Source organism: Pteropus vampyrus, unplaced genomic scaffold (assembly GCF_000151845.1).
Source record: "Pteropus vampyrus isolate Shadow unplaced genomic scaffold, Pvam_2.0 Scaffold182, whole genome shotgun sequence".
Classification (NCBI taxonomy): domain Eukaryota; kingdom Metazoa; phylum Chordata; class Mammalia; order Chiroptera; family Pteropodidae; genus Pteropus; species Pteropus vampyrus.
The window spans coordinates 2,660,367-2,677,450 of NW_011888963.1; the positions used below are offsets into that span (position 1 = coordinate 2,660,367).

Below are 17,084 nucleotides of genomic sequence, written 5' to 3' on the forward strand. Positions count from 1 at the left end.
TGTTAAAGCTATATATACATGTATATTAGCTGTATGTTTCAGCATAAAGGTGAGCATTTGCATAACAGACCTTCTAATAGTGGTTTTGGTTGGTTTCCTTTGCTGATAATCACATATATTCACATTATCATTAAAGCTGGAACTGGAAAGAATGTCTGTTCAATAATACACTAAATTAACTCTAGGTCAGATACTATAGAGATAAAAACTGGCAAGAAATTATTCCTAGAAACCACTACTTCTAATTATAGTCCCACTTTAGTCTTCAAAAGTTTTAACAACTGACCTTAGTAATTTGTTTGGAACATTTCTGGTATGCATGTTGTATTGCAGCCAAACTTGGAGATAAACCACCATGCAGACAAGTCCCTCGATAGCTTCTGTAAATGGCAGAAATCCATTCTCTCCCACCAAAGTGATGGAAACACCATTCCAGAAAATGGGATTGCCCACCACGATAATGCGGTTCTTATTACTAGGTATGGTTTGTTGCAAGTATTTTACCTTTAATTGTTGTGTTTGATATTGTAACTATATTTGGTTCTATCTAAAGCCTCATTCAGATAATGAGTACAGAGAAAGCAAATTGGTAATTTATTATTCATACTGAGAAAGAATATATTACACTATTATTGTGTTTGCATCAAATGAACCAAATAAGAAAAAAGAAAGATTTAGATTTGATGTAGAAATTTAATAAATATCTCTCCTTCTACTAAGGTCTATCCATAAGGTTTAATTGGAAGCACATGCATGTTTTGTGACTTGAACAAAATATGTATTAGAAGCAAGATTTTCAAAAGTATGAGAAAATATATTTAAAAAATAAAAATGTCATCACCCTTGGTTGTAAATATGTTAATTATTCTTGCATCCAAATTGTTAAAAGTGAGGAGTTACACAATTTACTTACATGAATGTTTATTTAATTTAAAATATTTTAATTAAGAGATATAAATATAAGATTTATTATACTATACGTTGAACAGCTTGTCTCTCAGGCAAAATTATTATTTGATGATAACCCAATAAATGCATATATTTCTTTCCAGTTTTACAAAACTGTATTTAGATCCATTTTATTCCTTCCTCTCTAACAACAACTCTGTGAAGTAGATATTGTTATTATTTTTCCTAAGTAAGAAAGAAGGAAATTGGTTCAAAATACCTCAGTTGCTCAAGGTTGCTCAGCTAATAAGTGAAAGAACAGGACTCAAACCCTGGTGATCCTATCTTTTTTATTATATTATGCTATTTATCTTCATTTTTTTATACTCTAGTTATGATTGGTTAGAAGCACGCTTAAATCATTTTCAGATAAGTTTGTCTTGACCTTTTCTCAGCATTTAAAAATGAAAGTGATAACTAACAATAATAAGCAAAATGGAAGCATTATTCTATCTTGGCTAAATGGATTAGCCTTTGTTTTCTTGATTATTTCTTTTCATTTGCAAGGCAATATTTAACATATACTTCATCTGTGGTATGCTTATGACTCTACATTAAACTCTGTGGAGAGAATATAAAGTATTTGGGATCAGATTCGTTAGACCCAGAATCTTGAGTAAGATAATGTGAATTTAGCTTAAAAAAAAAAAAAAATCCCTGTTAACTGAGTTGTAGAGTTAAAGTTTCTGAGTTTATTTTTTTTACAGTTAGACTCGCTTTAACTACCTTCATCTACCTGACATTGTAAACCAGAAAATTTCATTTATGACATGCTTGCTGAAGAAAAACAACATCGTATAGCTCTATATTCATACGTGTTGACATATCAGTCTGATAAATTCTGCAATTCCTCAGGGTGTTGTGGCCTGGAATGATTCCCAAATATATTTGAGGAGTTAAAAATATACTAGGAATTGTGCAAATATAGAAACCTTTGTGTAAAAATATATATGGATATCATTAGCATCAATGAAGTTACTAAGGGAAAATGTCTATTATATATGGTTAACAAAATGATCACAGATATTTACATTGGCTTCTGTATTTATATTTATAAAGCCCTACCTCTCCCCCAAAGGCAATACCCAGCGGGCTCCTGATGCTTCACATTTTTATTGTATCTGCATTGGATTTTTAACTTTTACATCAAATGACAGAAGTTATACCAAGAGCACACATTTCTAAGTATTTGAGTTCTGAAATACATCTGGGCATTTAGCCACCCTTTCTTGGCACTGGCTACAACATTTGGCTGTCTGACTTGTTACTCTGAACTGGCCCTGATATTTTTTCTGATCCTCTACAGAGCTCTTCTTTGCTTCAATAAGCCATTTGTAGTACTTTTTTGATGTCTGAGATTTGAACAAAAACTTTTTTTTAACTCGTTCTCCTAACGGTCAGACTATAGCACTGGAAATTATCTCAGAATTTAATAGGATAGTACTTCAAAGAGGTTATATCTCATATCAATTTATATTGGTTATGTAATGGAAGTTAGAAAAATGCCTCTTTGGGGCAGCATAGAATGCCTTTTCAAATTGTTATTAAAGTCTCAAAGTAACTTTTAGCTTACTTAAAAGTCTATAAATATCTTTGAATTATTAGGGCCACAGAATGGCTTATCCAAAAGAAATGACTATCATCTCTAATATTTGGGATTTTTTGTTGTTGTTGGGAGTTTACCAGCACTTGACTCTCCCTTATAAATTTTTGATTTGTGAAAATGAACATATGTTTAAATCATATGCTACTTTTAGTAAAAATAATTATGAGAATTCCAAAGGTGATTTATATTAATGTTGAAAATTATTTCATGTAACTCACTTATTAATATGTTTGGGGTTTTATGACTCCACCATTTCAAAGTAAGATCATGATTTATGTTTGCTTGAAATGTCAGCTCACTAGGGAGAATGTATAATGTGTTTATCGAGAATTCCAGAGAAAAAATTGATGGATATGTTTATCTCCACTAGGCCTAATTTTCTCCTAGGGATTTAAATGTTTTAAGCAGAAAACCATTTGGAACTGTAGTTAGTTAGGTAATAAGAGTCACTTTTTCGAAAAAAGTATAAAAACTCAAAATGTTATCTCCTCTTAGCAAATGACATTTTATTGTTATATTTTACCAATAAAAATTAAAAACAAACAATGCTCTACAAAGCTATCAGATCACTCTGACTAGACAGAAAGAAAATAAAGTAAAAAAATTTTAAAATTTTGTTGTTTTACATGGTATCAAAAATATTGAATTGCATATTGAAAACTATTTATATATACATATATTTTAATTTTTATATATAGTTATATTTATTTTTATACATAAGTATGTATAAAATATAGTGGACATCTGTTATACATCAGCTGACTAATTTTTTTAAAAAATTGAGATAATTGACAAATAAAATTGTATATATTTAAATTGTACAACACGATGATTTGTTATAGATATACTTTGTGAGCTGATTACCATAATCAAGTTAATTAACACATCTATCACCTCATAGTTATCTTGTTTTTTATTTCTTTTTTGGAGTTTGAATGAGAACATTTAACATACTCTTTTAGCAAAGTTCAAGTATATATATAGAATTATGATCTATAGTCACCATGTTGTACATTAGATCTCCAGAATTAATTCATCTTACAATTAAAAGTTTGTACCCTTTGACTAACATTTCCCTATTTCCCCCATCCCCAAACCCTAGGCAACTACCATTCTACTTTTGTTTCTGAATTCAGCTTTCCTTTTTTTTTTTTTTTTTTGATTCTAGTTGTAGTTAAGGTCATACAGTATTTGACTTTCTCTAGTATATTTTACTTAGCATAATGATCTCCTGATTCATTTATGTTGTTGCAAATGACAAGATTTCCTTCTTTTTTATGATTGAATAATATTCTATTATATCTGTATATATACCACAATTTCTATACCCATTCATCCACTGATGGACATTTAGGTTGTGTTCTTATCTTGGCAGTTTTGAATAATGCTACAATGAACATCGGAGTGCAGATAACTCTTCGAGATGCTAATTTACTAATTTCACTTCCTTTGGATATATACCCAGAAGTGGTATTGCTATATTATATGGCAGTTATATTTTTAAAATTTCGAGGAAATTCCAAACTAACAGCAATGTAGTCTCCACACAGCTTTATCAGCTGAGATTAATGTTGGAAGATTGCAGGGATCCTCAATGGCCAAGGCTGCCGTTGTCTGCAGCAGCAGTGAAAGCTTCTGATCTCTTTTTCTCCTATGGGGATATCGGTGGAGGGTATTCCTCTTGTGCTAGGTCCAGCTTGCGGGTGCCCACAGTAGTGCTAGGTGTCTGATGTTGGGCACCCGTGGAGCAGTAATGGAGCCAGGGACTAGATTGCCAGTGCTTGCAGTCTGACAGCAGCTTTGGCGTCTGGCGTGCTGGTTACCCTGCAGCAGTGATGATGTGTGAAATGCAAGTATGTGCGAAGTGGCCATGAAGACAGAGTCTGAAGCATGGGCATTGAGCACAGTGGAATTCTGGTCCTGGGTGTGGGCTAGCTTGCAGTGGCGTTGGCTCTGATTCTTGAGACATGGGCACGTGTAGAGCAGCCACAGGGCTGGGTCTGGATCATGGGTCCACATAGAGTGGTCCTGGCGCCAGGAGCAGGCAGAGTAGCTGTGGCTCTGGAGTTTGGTATGCTCAGGGTTGGAAGGTGCTGGCAACTCTGGTCCGAGGGAAGCACAAGAGCAGTTCCTTCTTGGAATGGGCAGCATCTTCTTCCCCAGGTCTGCGGCTATTGGTTACCCCGGTGATGAAAGCTGCCAGTGTCCTCTGTGGATCAGGCTCCTGGAGCCTGTGCCTAACAACACTATGGGGTACTCCCCAGTGGAAGCTGTGGGGAGTCTGTGGCTGTTGGAGTCCTCTGCATAGCAGGTCACTGGGGACCACGATGGTATGTGTTCTGTGGCCATACTGATAGCTCCCACACTTCTTTCTTCCTAGTTGCTTCCACAACTCTCCACTAAGCTGCTCTCCCAGCGATTCTTTCTGTGCAATTATTCTCCAATTTTTGCTCCACTATGTTGCTGTAGGTTCTTAATTGCACTCTTGAGCTCTGCTAGGGCTATTTTCATTTGTGGATAACTGTTTAATTATTGTTTTATGTCAGGTGATGAAGGTTGATAATTCCTACTTCACCATCTTGCTGATGTCACTCTACTAGCTATCAGATTTTAACATTTTGCCATACCAAAGAGCAATCAGTTTCATGTCACTTTCTAAAGTGATGTACAGATGTTTCTCTGGTGTGTCAACTACTTGACATCTTAGCTCTGAATACCAGATTTAGTGCCATAGTGCATACATTTGTAGAAATATGATCATATTAAATAAACAATATGGTGGAATAATGAAACTGGTATTTCATTTTTCTGATATGTTTTTAGTTAAAATATCAGTAGTAGTAACATGTTGATTGCTTATATAGACTAGATTTATTAGAATTATTCGATGATTAGCGTTTACCTAAATCAACTTGACATTTAGTAACTCTTCAAAATTATGGAATGTGACACTATATAACTAGGTCAAGAAATGATTACTATTTTGTACTTGAAGCTCTGGACACAGAACTTAAGAAGGTAAATACAGGACTGTATTTATATACTTTAAAAGTTATACTTGATACAAAACTTTCAAATTATCTTTATTAACCTTTGTATTGAAAAACTAAATATCTATTTAGGAATAAAAATCTATAATTTGGCAAGATATTTTAAAAATTATATTTCCACATGAAGTCAGGATATATCTACCACAAATTTAAAGTCAAGCCGATTTCTAAATTCATTTAGTGGCAAAAATATTAAAGAAATTTATTTATAGTCAGAAAATGAGTAGGAATTTAGTGACATAAATTGTACTTGCATCAATGTTGAGTAATTAGCATGAACAGAATGAGGCCTCCATTTCCCGACTTTGTCTACCATCTAGCATTAGAATCATGTTTACCATCTTTATGATGTTAATATAAGTAGTGTATATTTTAGATAGGAATTATAACCTAAAACTTTTTTAACAGATTTATTGAGATATAATTCACAGACCATACAATTTATCCATTTAAAGTGTGCAATTCAATGATTTTTAGTATACTCATAAGATTGTGCGACCAGCACCATAATTAACTTTAGAATGTTTCAGTCATTCTCGAAGGAAGTCATCCCCATTCCCTTTCTCTTCCCCAACCCAGCCTCAGCCTTAGGCAGCCATTACCTACTTTTTGTCTCTATAGCTTTGCCTAATCTGGACTTTTTGTAAGAGTGGAATTTTACAATATATAGGCTTTTGTGACTGGCTTCTTTCACTTTGTATAGTGTTTTCAAGGTTCATCCATGTTGTAGCATGTACCAGGATTTCATTTCTTTTTTTAGCTCAAATTCTTGAAAATTCAAGGAATAAATTTTTAAGAATTCCTCTGTTATAAGATACTCTACCATAAATATACTTCCTTTTCAATTTTTCATTAATGAAAGACATAGGACATATAACTACATCTTAAAATACAGATGCAAAACTTGCACACCAAGTCACATAATTTAATCATTTAATTAAACCGAGCATATTTATCCTCTTAAAGGATCATGACTATTTGCTTTGGTGCTGCTGGAATTGAAAAGGATTAGAATTTCCAAAGTCAACTAATGTTTTCAAGTGAGAGATTAAAGATAGATTTAAAAATAGTTTCTTGCTAAAACTTGGCCTATAATGTGTAGATTTAAACAAGTTTTCTTATTTTTTAAAGAATATATCTATCAGAATTATATATTGGCTTCATGATTACATATTAAAAGAGAGGAAAGGGAGATTAAATGTGGTACATTAACATTTATTTGGTATTTATTTATTTATTTTTAATTCTTAAGGAAATGCCAGTTATTTCTTTTATTACTATTAGTAAGTTTTTAAGAATATGCTAGGTTTATAGGCCACAGTAATTTTGAATTCAGATTTTAGATGAATCGATTCTGGTATTTGGGCATTTCAAAGCATTTATTATTCTCTTACCACTCTGGCTCTGTCATTCTTACTCATCCCCATCACCCTTCTTCACTTTTTATTTTCTTTCACTTGGTTCCTGGTTCATTGATTCCTTACTCAGATGTGTTTATCTAGTTTCCATTTCAATCTAGGATTATGATAAACTTGGGCAACTTTAGTTCCTTGGACAAGCTAGGACACTTTTAAGTACCTTTGACAGCTATGTCTAGATAGTAGGCATAAACTAGGACCAGGAAAACAGGATTACGGTCACCCAGGCATTACCCATGTTTGCTTGTTAAACTTTAATTACAAATGGGAATAAAAAGACACTTCTCCTTTAGTACATCATTAAAGTATCTTTGTACACACCTTGATTAAAATTGTGCTTTATATGTAATAGGCATCATTAAATAGTTAAAGAAGAATGTGTTGTAATAAACACAACTTTGAGGAATAGTAAGTTTAGTATTTATAATGGTTTTACTGATGTCTTTAATTTCTTATCGTGTGCTAAATACATAATTACTTTAGATATTTAATCATTTAAACCTCACTGTAACTTCATAAGATAGTTTCCGTTATTATCTCTATTTTATAGATAAGGAAACAGATACAAGGAAGTTAAATGATTAGCAAGATTATACAATAATTAGAAGACTCAGGATTTAAATCAGGCAGTTTGTCTACAGAGTCCCTTTAGAGGAATTATAAGGGTGTGCAACAAAAATAATGGAGCGATACATTAATAATATTGGTGACTATGGTGGGCAAACTTCTAAGATGGCCCCCAGTGATCTCTGGCTCCTGGTGTTTGTGACTTTGTGTAATCTCCTGTTGAGTTTGGGCTGGACCTAGTGAATTAACATCTTAACAATGCACATTCTTCATACCTACAAACAAGGTATATCTCTTCGTTTATCTAGGTCCTCTTTGATTTCCCTCAGCAGTTTTTTGTGATTTTCAATATTCTCACAACTTTTATTATTTGTTTGATGTTATTGTAAATGGTATTATTTTTAAAATTTAATTTATAATTGTTCATCACTAGTATATAAAAATACAGTTGATTTTGTATCCTGCAAATTTACTGTTTATTTATTAATTTTAGTAGCCTTTTAAAAGATTCTAATTGATTTTCTACGAAGATGATTATGTTTTTTGATATTAAATGATAGTTTTACTTTTTCTTTTTAATCATGAATGACTTTTTTTCTTGCCTTATTTCAGTGGCTAGAACCTCTAGTACAATGTAGAATAAAGGTTGTTATAGCAGACATCCTAGTCTTGTTCTTGATCTTAGTGGGAAAGCATTTCATGTTTCAACATTAAGTCTGATGTTTTCTGTAGAGTTTTCGTAGATGCCCTTTATCAGGCTGACAAAATTCTCTTCTATTCCTAGTTTGCTGGGCTTTTATGGGTAATGGCTATTGAATTTTGTCAAATACCTTTTCTGCATCTATTGAGATGATCATATTGCTTTTCTTTTGTTAGTTTATTAATGCAGTGAATTGCATTCATTGATTTAGAATGTTATGCCAACCTTGCATTCCTCAGATAAACCCAATTTGGTCATGATGTATTTTCCTTTTAATATATTGTTAGATATGATTTGCCAAAATTTTGTTTATATATCTTTTTGCATCTTATTTATGAGGGATATTGTTCTGTATCTTTGTCTGGTTTTGGTATTAAGGTAATGTTGACCTCACCGAATGAGTTAGAGAATACTTCCTCCTTTCCAGTTTTCTGCAAAGATTCATGTAGGAATAGTATTATTCATAATACTAAAAATAAAACATAATAGTATTATGTTTTATAGAATTTAAAAGTGAAGACATGTGGACCTGGAAGTGTTTTTTTGTTTTTGTTTGTTTGTTTTGGGGGGGGGTGATTTTTAACTACCAATTCAAATTATTTAAGAGATATAGAACTATTTAGGTTATTTGATTCAGTCTGCTTTGGCAGTTGAATCTTTCAAGAAATGTATTTTATCTAAGTTGTAGAATGTATTGCTATAGCTGTTCATAATATCTTATCCTTTTAATATCTGTAGTATGTATTAGTGACATTACCTCTCTTTCTGATCCTGGTAATTTTTGTTTTCTTTTCTCCTAGATTCTGGTTAGAGTTTTAATTATCTACTCAAATTTAGTTTCAGTGGTTTTCTCTATTGTTTTTCTGTTTTCTATTTCTTTTATTATTTCTGCCTGATTTTTATTGTCTCCATTCCCATACTAACTTTGAGTTTGGTTTAATTTGCTATTCTTTTTGTAATTTCTTAAGGTAGACACTGTCTTCACTGATTTGCAAACTTTCTGCTTTTTCTGATATAAATGTTTTGTGTTATAAAATTTTCCCCTAACTACAGCTGTATTACATCTCACAAATTTGTATATGTTGTGTTTTCTGTTCCATTCAGCTCAAAATACTTTATAATTTCTCTTTAATTCTTTTTTGACTCATAAAACATTTAGAGTTGTTATTTAGTTCCAAACATTAGTTCCCCCCTCCCCCATTAGAGATCATTCTGTTATTTATTTCTAATTTAATTCCACTGTAGTCAGAAAATGTACTTTTTATGACTCATGCTTTTTAATTTATTGAGACTTGTTTTATGGTCTTTTTTGGTACATGAGAAGAATGTGTGTTCTGCTATTGTTGGTTGGAATGTTCTAACAATTCAACTCTTCTATATTCTTACTGATCTGAACAATTTTAACTCTAGTACTCAATACTAGCTAATTACTCTACCATTGATTTTACCAATTTTCACACTTTAAAGCAGTGTAGGAGAGTTATTTTATCCCAATCTGCCTAACATAGTGCTTAGCTTTATAATGCTTGATACATTATAAGCAGTGAATTAGTGTGTTAGTAGTTATTGGACCCAAATTAATGTCATTTTACTATTTAAAAATTTTTACTAATAAATAACAAGGGAAGATTTAGGGAAGTAATTTGTGTAGTTATCTATTATGAACTTGATTTATCATTTGCTTTCAGCTTTAGTTAGTGGCTTATTGTACTTTTTTCTTCCTGTCACAGATGAATAAAATCAAGGATAGGTCCAGTTCATCAGTTTCTTCTATTTTTCTGTAACAGCTTTATTGACATATAATTTACACATTGTACATTTCAATAGTTTTTATTTACAGAGTTGTGCAACTATCACCATTGTCTATTTTAGAACATTTCTGTCATCCCAGAATGAAACCCTATAAACTCTATACCCATTAGCCATCACCTTCCATTTCCACTAGTCTTAGGAAACCAATAAACTACTTTCTGTATAGATTTTCCTATTCCAGACATTTTACAAAAATGGTATCACAAAATATGTGGTCTTTTGCAACTAGCTTCTTAGAATGTTTTCAAGGTTTATCAGTGTTGTAGCATATATAAATACTTCATTCCTTTTTATAGCCAAATAATATTCTATTGTATGGATAGACCATATTTTATTCATTCATGGACATTTGAGTTGTTGCCCATTTTTGGCTATTATGGTTCTATGAACATTTGTGTACAAGTTTTGATGTGGATGTGTGTTTTAATTTCTTTTGAATATATACCTTGGAGTGGAATTGCTGGATCATATAGTTACTTTATATTAACCTTTTGAGGAACTGCCAAACTGTGTTCCAAAGCGGCTGTACTATTTATAATCCCATCAGCAATGTATAAGTGTTCAAATTCTCCACACCCTGGCCAATACTTTTTGTTGTTTGTCTTTTGGTCATAGTATTTTATTGTAATTTTGACTTTCACTTTCTGGAAGGCTATGTTGAGCATTTTTTTTCATGTGCTTATTAGCTATTTGTATATCTCCTTTAGAGAAATACATAACGTTCTTTTATTTGGTTAGATTGCATTTCTTTTATTGCATATATATAAAAAGTTAAAGATGAACATTTAACTTTATACAAAATCAAATATTCATTCTAAGGAGTATATTAATTTTTCAAATATTTGTTCAATAGATATTGTTACATAGTGAAAAATGGGCTTTGGAGTCACGCAGACCTTGAATCTCACCCCTGACATCTGTTAGTTGGTGACCTGGGGGCTGAATACCAAAGCTCTCTGAGTTTGTAGGATGGTATGGTGTTATGATATAATATATGTAAGTACTTGGTAGGGAGACATTGAGCTATTATTAACTATATGTTAAGGCACAAACCAGATTTTAAGAAGACAAAGTATGGTGGAAACATAGAAGCAGCATCTAATCTTACATGGAAAAGAATCTAAGCATAACTTCATTCAGGGTACAATACTTGATCACGAACTTGGAAGTTTAACAGGAATTTGGATAAATGATGGGTGCCTGTTCAAGAAGGAGGCACTGCATATGTAATGACATGGAAAATGTGAGAGACAAAAATGGCCTCCTTTGGGGGAACTAAAAGCTCAGTATTTTTAGAGTGGAAAGTACTTGTGAAGAATTATAGGAGATGAAGTTGGATAGGTAGGAATTCATTCACTAATTCATTCATTCAACCTATAGTTGTTGAATTGACAATATGTCATGGTACTGTTGGTTGCTAGGTATTCACTGGTGAATAAAGTCAAAGAATAAGCTTGGTAGATTTGAGGAAAAGAAGTGAAATATAGTGAACAAAGGGGAGAAGGATATGCAATGATGTTTAAAAAGTTGCAGGGCCATAGCTTGAAAGATTTTGCATGCATGCTTATAAATTTAGCACTGTGGTCTAGAAATAATCATTTTCCCTATTCATGAGTATTTAAGTTGATTTCTTTTGTTTGCTTTTTAGTTATTAAAAAGAATGGAATTTTCTTTGTACACAGGTACAAGTATGTCCATATTACAAAATGCAAATCAGGAATATGTGGATGTGGAAAATTCTTCAGGAAATAAAGTAAAGCAAGCAAATAAAGTTACATGGACAAGAATCCAAGCATAACTTCATAAAGCATTATTTCTTATTTGTTTAAAAAAATCAACAAAACTAATAAAAAAAGAAATTTAGCTTTTATTTTCTTTACATAAAGATAACATTGGAGAAATTTAAGCAAAAAAGTGACATGATCAGATTTTAAAAATGTCTCTTACAGGGGTGTGGAGGATAAATTGTGTGTATGTGATTAAGTGCTAATATATGCAAAGCAGTGAAAAATGGGGGAAAAAATTCAATGCCTCTTTCTCTCCAGTTCAGAAAGGGTTTTTAGAACCACTTGAATTAGCATTTCACTTTCCTTTTTAACTTATCCCAAAGAACTAAATGCCAGGCAAAAATCTTTGAGTTCTGATGTTGGGAGATGAGGAGTTCTTGATGAGTGAGGCAAAAGGATAAAGGAGAAAGAAATGAGATTTGGGGAATAAAAAAGAAGAAACCTCATTTAGAGACATTTATTAGAAGTTACTCCTCTTTTTTGGTTAAATTTTCACACCGTATTATTTTGGGACAATATTTACTAAATTGGCTATATCCTTCCTATCTCACACCCCCCCTCCAAATTTATCAAAAACTAGCATCCCTACAAATGATATCTTTCTCATTTTATAAATTCTCAGCACCTTAATAGTAGCCCAATGTTAAAGAAATATTAACAAATAATTTTAAAGGGTCTTTCTAGAATAAGAAAAAGCAATGTTTGAGTATATTACCCACTTCTCTCACAGTCTCATTGCAATTTACATTCACTTTTAGTGATCTCATTCATTCTCATGATTTAAGTACCATCTATATAGTTAAATACATCTACACAGCTTTAATCACCATTTATCTCTAAATATACATCTCTATTCTTGACCCCTCCCCTAAACTCTGTATTTGTAAACTTTGTCTAATTGACATCTCCATGAATCTCAATCTTAACATGCTCAAAACCAAATTCCCAATCTTTCCTTTAAACCTGCTCTTTCTGTAGCTTTTCTCATTTCAACTTCTCCCTATGTGGCAATTACAATATTTTTGCCTGTTATACAAAAAGCAAAAGAGGCTTCAATTAGGGTATTAATATAAATAAATTAATAACATGACAAGAGGAAATAAATATATACTAGGTTCAGCTCTACAAAATTTTTAAGCATTTCCTCTGTTTCCTTGCTTTACACTGATATTCGTTTACTAAACTCCGATGTCTGCTTCTCTCTCCTAATGGTTAGTTTATATATGTCATGAGCTAAATTAGGAAAACATACATACTTAAAAACACTATTTAGAAGGAAGAAGATGAATTATAGTTCTTGCAATGATATATGAAATATTTAGAGAGTCCTGCCTACTAGTCCATTTCTCTGAAGTTCTGAGTTTAACTTTCCAAATGGGTTTGAGGGCCTGAAAAATACACTTAAAATTGTACAGTAACTTTTCAGAAACTCCTTTAAAAAATAAGTTGTTTCTTCATTTTACTGATAATAAAGGATATTGAGAACACAAAGACTAAAAGATTTGTATATAGGAATTTATAGGGCTGCAGTGGAAAAAGGAAGAGGAAAACTATTAAAAATAATTTTGAGACATATAGAAATTATCTCCTTCAAGAAATACTGTAAAGCTGCATTTATTCATTCATCGAGACAGTCAACATTTATTGAGTGCTTTGTGTAAGCTGTTGGGATCACATAAGAATGAATAGACAGATAAAAGTCTAAGTTCTTAGCTTTTGCTCTAGAGAGAGAAATAGATTATGAGTAAGTAAAAAAAAAAAAAAAAAAAAAAAAAAAATTTAATATATGTGAACTATATAGGGTAGAGAAAGAGAAACTACATAAGGTGGTAGGAAAGTCTCTCTGATAAGGTAACTTTATTTAAAAGGTCTGAAGGATGAGGAGACAGCCATATTGGAGGAAGAGAATGACAATGGCATATATTTTAGGCAAAGGAAACAGCTCATGCAAGTAATAAATAAACATTAGTCAGTAAATGAGGTGGGAAAGAGTTTGGCTTGTGTGAGAATATTTGCTACAAGTGCATACACATGCACTGTTTTTTAACCCTGTTTGTTTTTGCTTTCTCTTTATTTGAGCTGCCTTGGCTGGCTGTCGATATTGAAAAAAAAATACTAATTGGGAGCCTTGTTTACACTGGTTAGGTCTTGTTGATGGAGGGTTTCCCTTAGAGTGATTGGGTGTTGGTTCACTTTTTTCCAGGGGGAGCAAAAATGTCATTGTCATTGGGTCTTTTGTGTGAGACCACTCAGTTTTTCCAGAATAATACCCAACAGTTTCCAGGCTCATTGCAAATGTTCTGAAAGCCAGGTAGGGAGGGAATGAGAGACTTTCAACTAAGCATACTGTTAACTGTTTTCAAGCCTTGGGTTTTACTTTTGCCTCCCACTGGCTAAAGTGTCCTAGAAACTCAGCCTCTCTGGTTTCATTTTTTTCAGAGAATAAAACTGAAGGTCAGAGGTGTGGAAGAGGGGTGATTTCTAGTATTGCAGAGTATACCTAATCTTTCGTATACAGGTTTTGAGCCAATCCCTGTTTTCAACCTCATGCCTCAGCCCTTTCAAAAATGGTCAATTTTTAATTTTTCATTTTCTTTTAGCAAAGATAATTTTAAGTTATTTAAATTAACTTTCCCTTATTCAGAAATATAGAACTAATGTTTATAATGATAGCTAAAGTTAGCTATTATAGTGGTAGTTGAAGTTATCAACTTATATTGATAATGAAGTATGTGAAATAGGTAAAATTTTGTTAAATTTGACAGATTAGTAACTATAATCTTGTAACACCTTAATTATTGAGTAACAGTGTTTAGAATACCTACTTTCTTAAAATACCACCTATAAAATCAGACATGATTGGAGCACATAGTATATAATAGTTTCTAATTTTGTTTATAAATTCTTCATTATTCAAATAGAATTATTGTGTATTTTTCTATGTCAAATGTATTGCTAGCCTTCCATTTTATTTTCTTTAAAATAAAAACATATACCATTTATTGATTTAATTTTAATGTTGCTGTGTTACTTAGGGTTGGTTAATTAAGATCGATCGTTTAGTAGTATGGTGATAAATGATATTTATATAGTAAATTTATTTTTAATTTTATATTCCTTTTGTCTTTCTCTTTTCCCATTGACCCTTTTTCTTCCAATGAGAGTTCCTCAGTTTTTTTCCTCAGTTTTTTTCTTTGGTATTTTGGTTGTGATCCTTAGTCTAGTTAGGAAGAAAGCTTTGATTTCCCACTTTTTGTACAACTGTCAATTCAATGTAGACTAAGCATGCTTTTTGGACTGATCCCATATAAACTCTCTAGGAAGTCATCAGGATTGCCAGAGTATTGTGTTATGTAGCTGAGTCCTCAAGAAAACGCAAATTATGTAAAATAAGTTTAATAGTTTGCAGAAAAAGTAAGCATATTTTTTACCCAACTTGGATGTGGCATGTAAATTAAGGAGTCATTGGTGCTTAGCGGCAAGTACTCCTTGAAGTCCTTTAAATATGCTCTGGCTTTCCTCCTTTGGCATGTAGGTACTTTTAATTTTCCATAGAGTTATAGAAGAATAATGATTATATTCATGAGTCTGAATGTTTACTAAATGAAAGGTGACTGAAAATAGTAATACTCTCAGTGTGTGCTTAGTGAATCTGTCTAGTTGGAACAGAGGCAACAATTAGAACTATTCCATATGATTTTTGAGCTTTTGAAATGAACCTGTTACATTACTTCTCCTTTTTTATAAGCAATGTCTATAGCAAGAGAAGTTTGTAATAAAAATTTCTGTATTAACTTAATTGTGATTAGAATTTTAATTAGTTATGCTTTCTTATTTTTGAAACTTACCCTTCTTTCTGGAAGTATAGCTTTAAATTAAAGAAAATATTTTCAAATATTGTTTTGACTCATACTAGCATTTTTACTTATACCTGAATTTAGCTGAATTTGGTTATCTCTTTACTCTTATTCTAAATTTTGAGTTAGTTTGTATTCAAACAAATATTTATACTTTTAGTAGCCCTTTCGTTCTGCCACTGTTTTTGTGTTTTTTGTAAGCCAGTTATGTTTGCCACTAATCGTAATCAATCTCAGTTTTAGGGATCAGTGCATTTATAGAGGTAACTAAAACATAGTTTTCTAACTTATTTTGGATTGAGGGTTTTTTTGGTAACAATTTTATTTAGCTACAATACACTAAACATACAATTCACCCATTTAGAGTATAAAATTCAGTGGTTTTTAGTATATTTACAGAGTTGTACAGCCATCACCACAATCTACTGATCACATTGTTGCTTATTTGTTTTTATTCTTTTCTTGTTCTTTATTTGTATGGAAATTATATATTTCATTTTTATTTCTTTAATGGTTATTCTTAATAATTTTATCAAGAATACTTAACAAGTAAAGCTAATCAGTATTATTCTTTCCTGAACAAATCAAACACATTAAAACATGTAAGTATGACCACTTCTCTTGACTTCTGTGGTATTGTGTTCTGTATTTTATTTCTAATTTCTTTTTAACACCACCACCACCACGCCATCATCACCGCTACCACTATCATCATCATCATCACAATTTGTATATAGACAATAGTTGTCTTTATTTATTTACCTATATATCAATTTCTTCACTGTATTTCTTTGCATATTAAGGATCTATTTCCTTTTTCCTGAAGTACATTTATTAGAAGTTTCTTTATCAAATGTCTGTAGTAAACTCTCTCTGTTGTTGATTTAGAGATATCTTTTTAAAAAATTTTGCCCTAGTTCTTGAAAGATAGTTTTGCTGGATTCACAGTGGTAGGTTGACAGTTGCTTTCTCTCAACATTTTGAAAATATTATTTTATATTCTTTTAGTTCTCATCGTAGTCATTAAGATATGTGAGGTTAGGGTAATGTTCATTGTATATGTGATCTATCTTTGTAGCTGCTTTAAAGTTCTTCTCTGTATCTTGCCATTCTGATTTTCTCTTAAGGAACATGTTTCTCAGTATTTATTCTGCTTAGTATAAAATGATTCCCCCCCCCACCCCCGCCCGACATTTATGGATTCATATCTGTCATCAATACTGGAAGTTCATCAGGCATTATATTTTTCAAATATAGATGCTTTTGAGCTCTTTCTCCTCTTCTGGGTCTCTTTAGATGTATGTTTGACTTTCTCATTAGCCTCATGTTTTTATAATAT

The 17,084-nt window shown here is 31.9% G+C and overlaps 1 protein-coding gene across 1 annotated transcript in view; it reads left to right on the forward strand.

Moving 5' to 3' along the window:
* Positions 1-17,084, forward strand: part of ADAMTS6 (ADAM metallopeptidase with thrombospondin type 1 motif 6) — a 255,221-nt gene that overhangs the window by 31,320 nt on the left and 206,817 nt on the right. Inside the window, exon 6 of the mRNA XM_023537208.1 lies at positions 334-479. Within this exon, the coding sequence (XP_023392976.1) occupies positions 334-479 (146 nt within the window). The remainder of the gene's footprint in view (positions 1-333; positions 480-17,084) is intronic.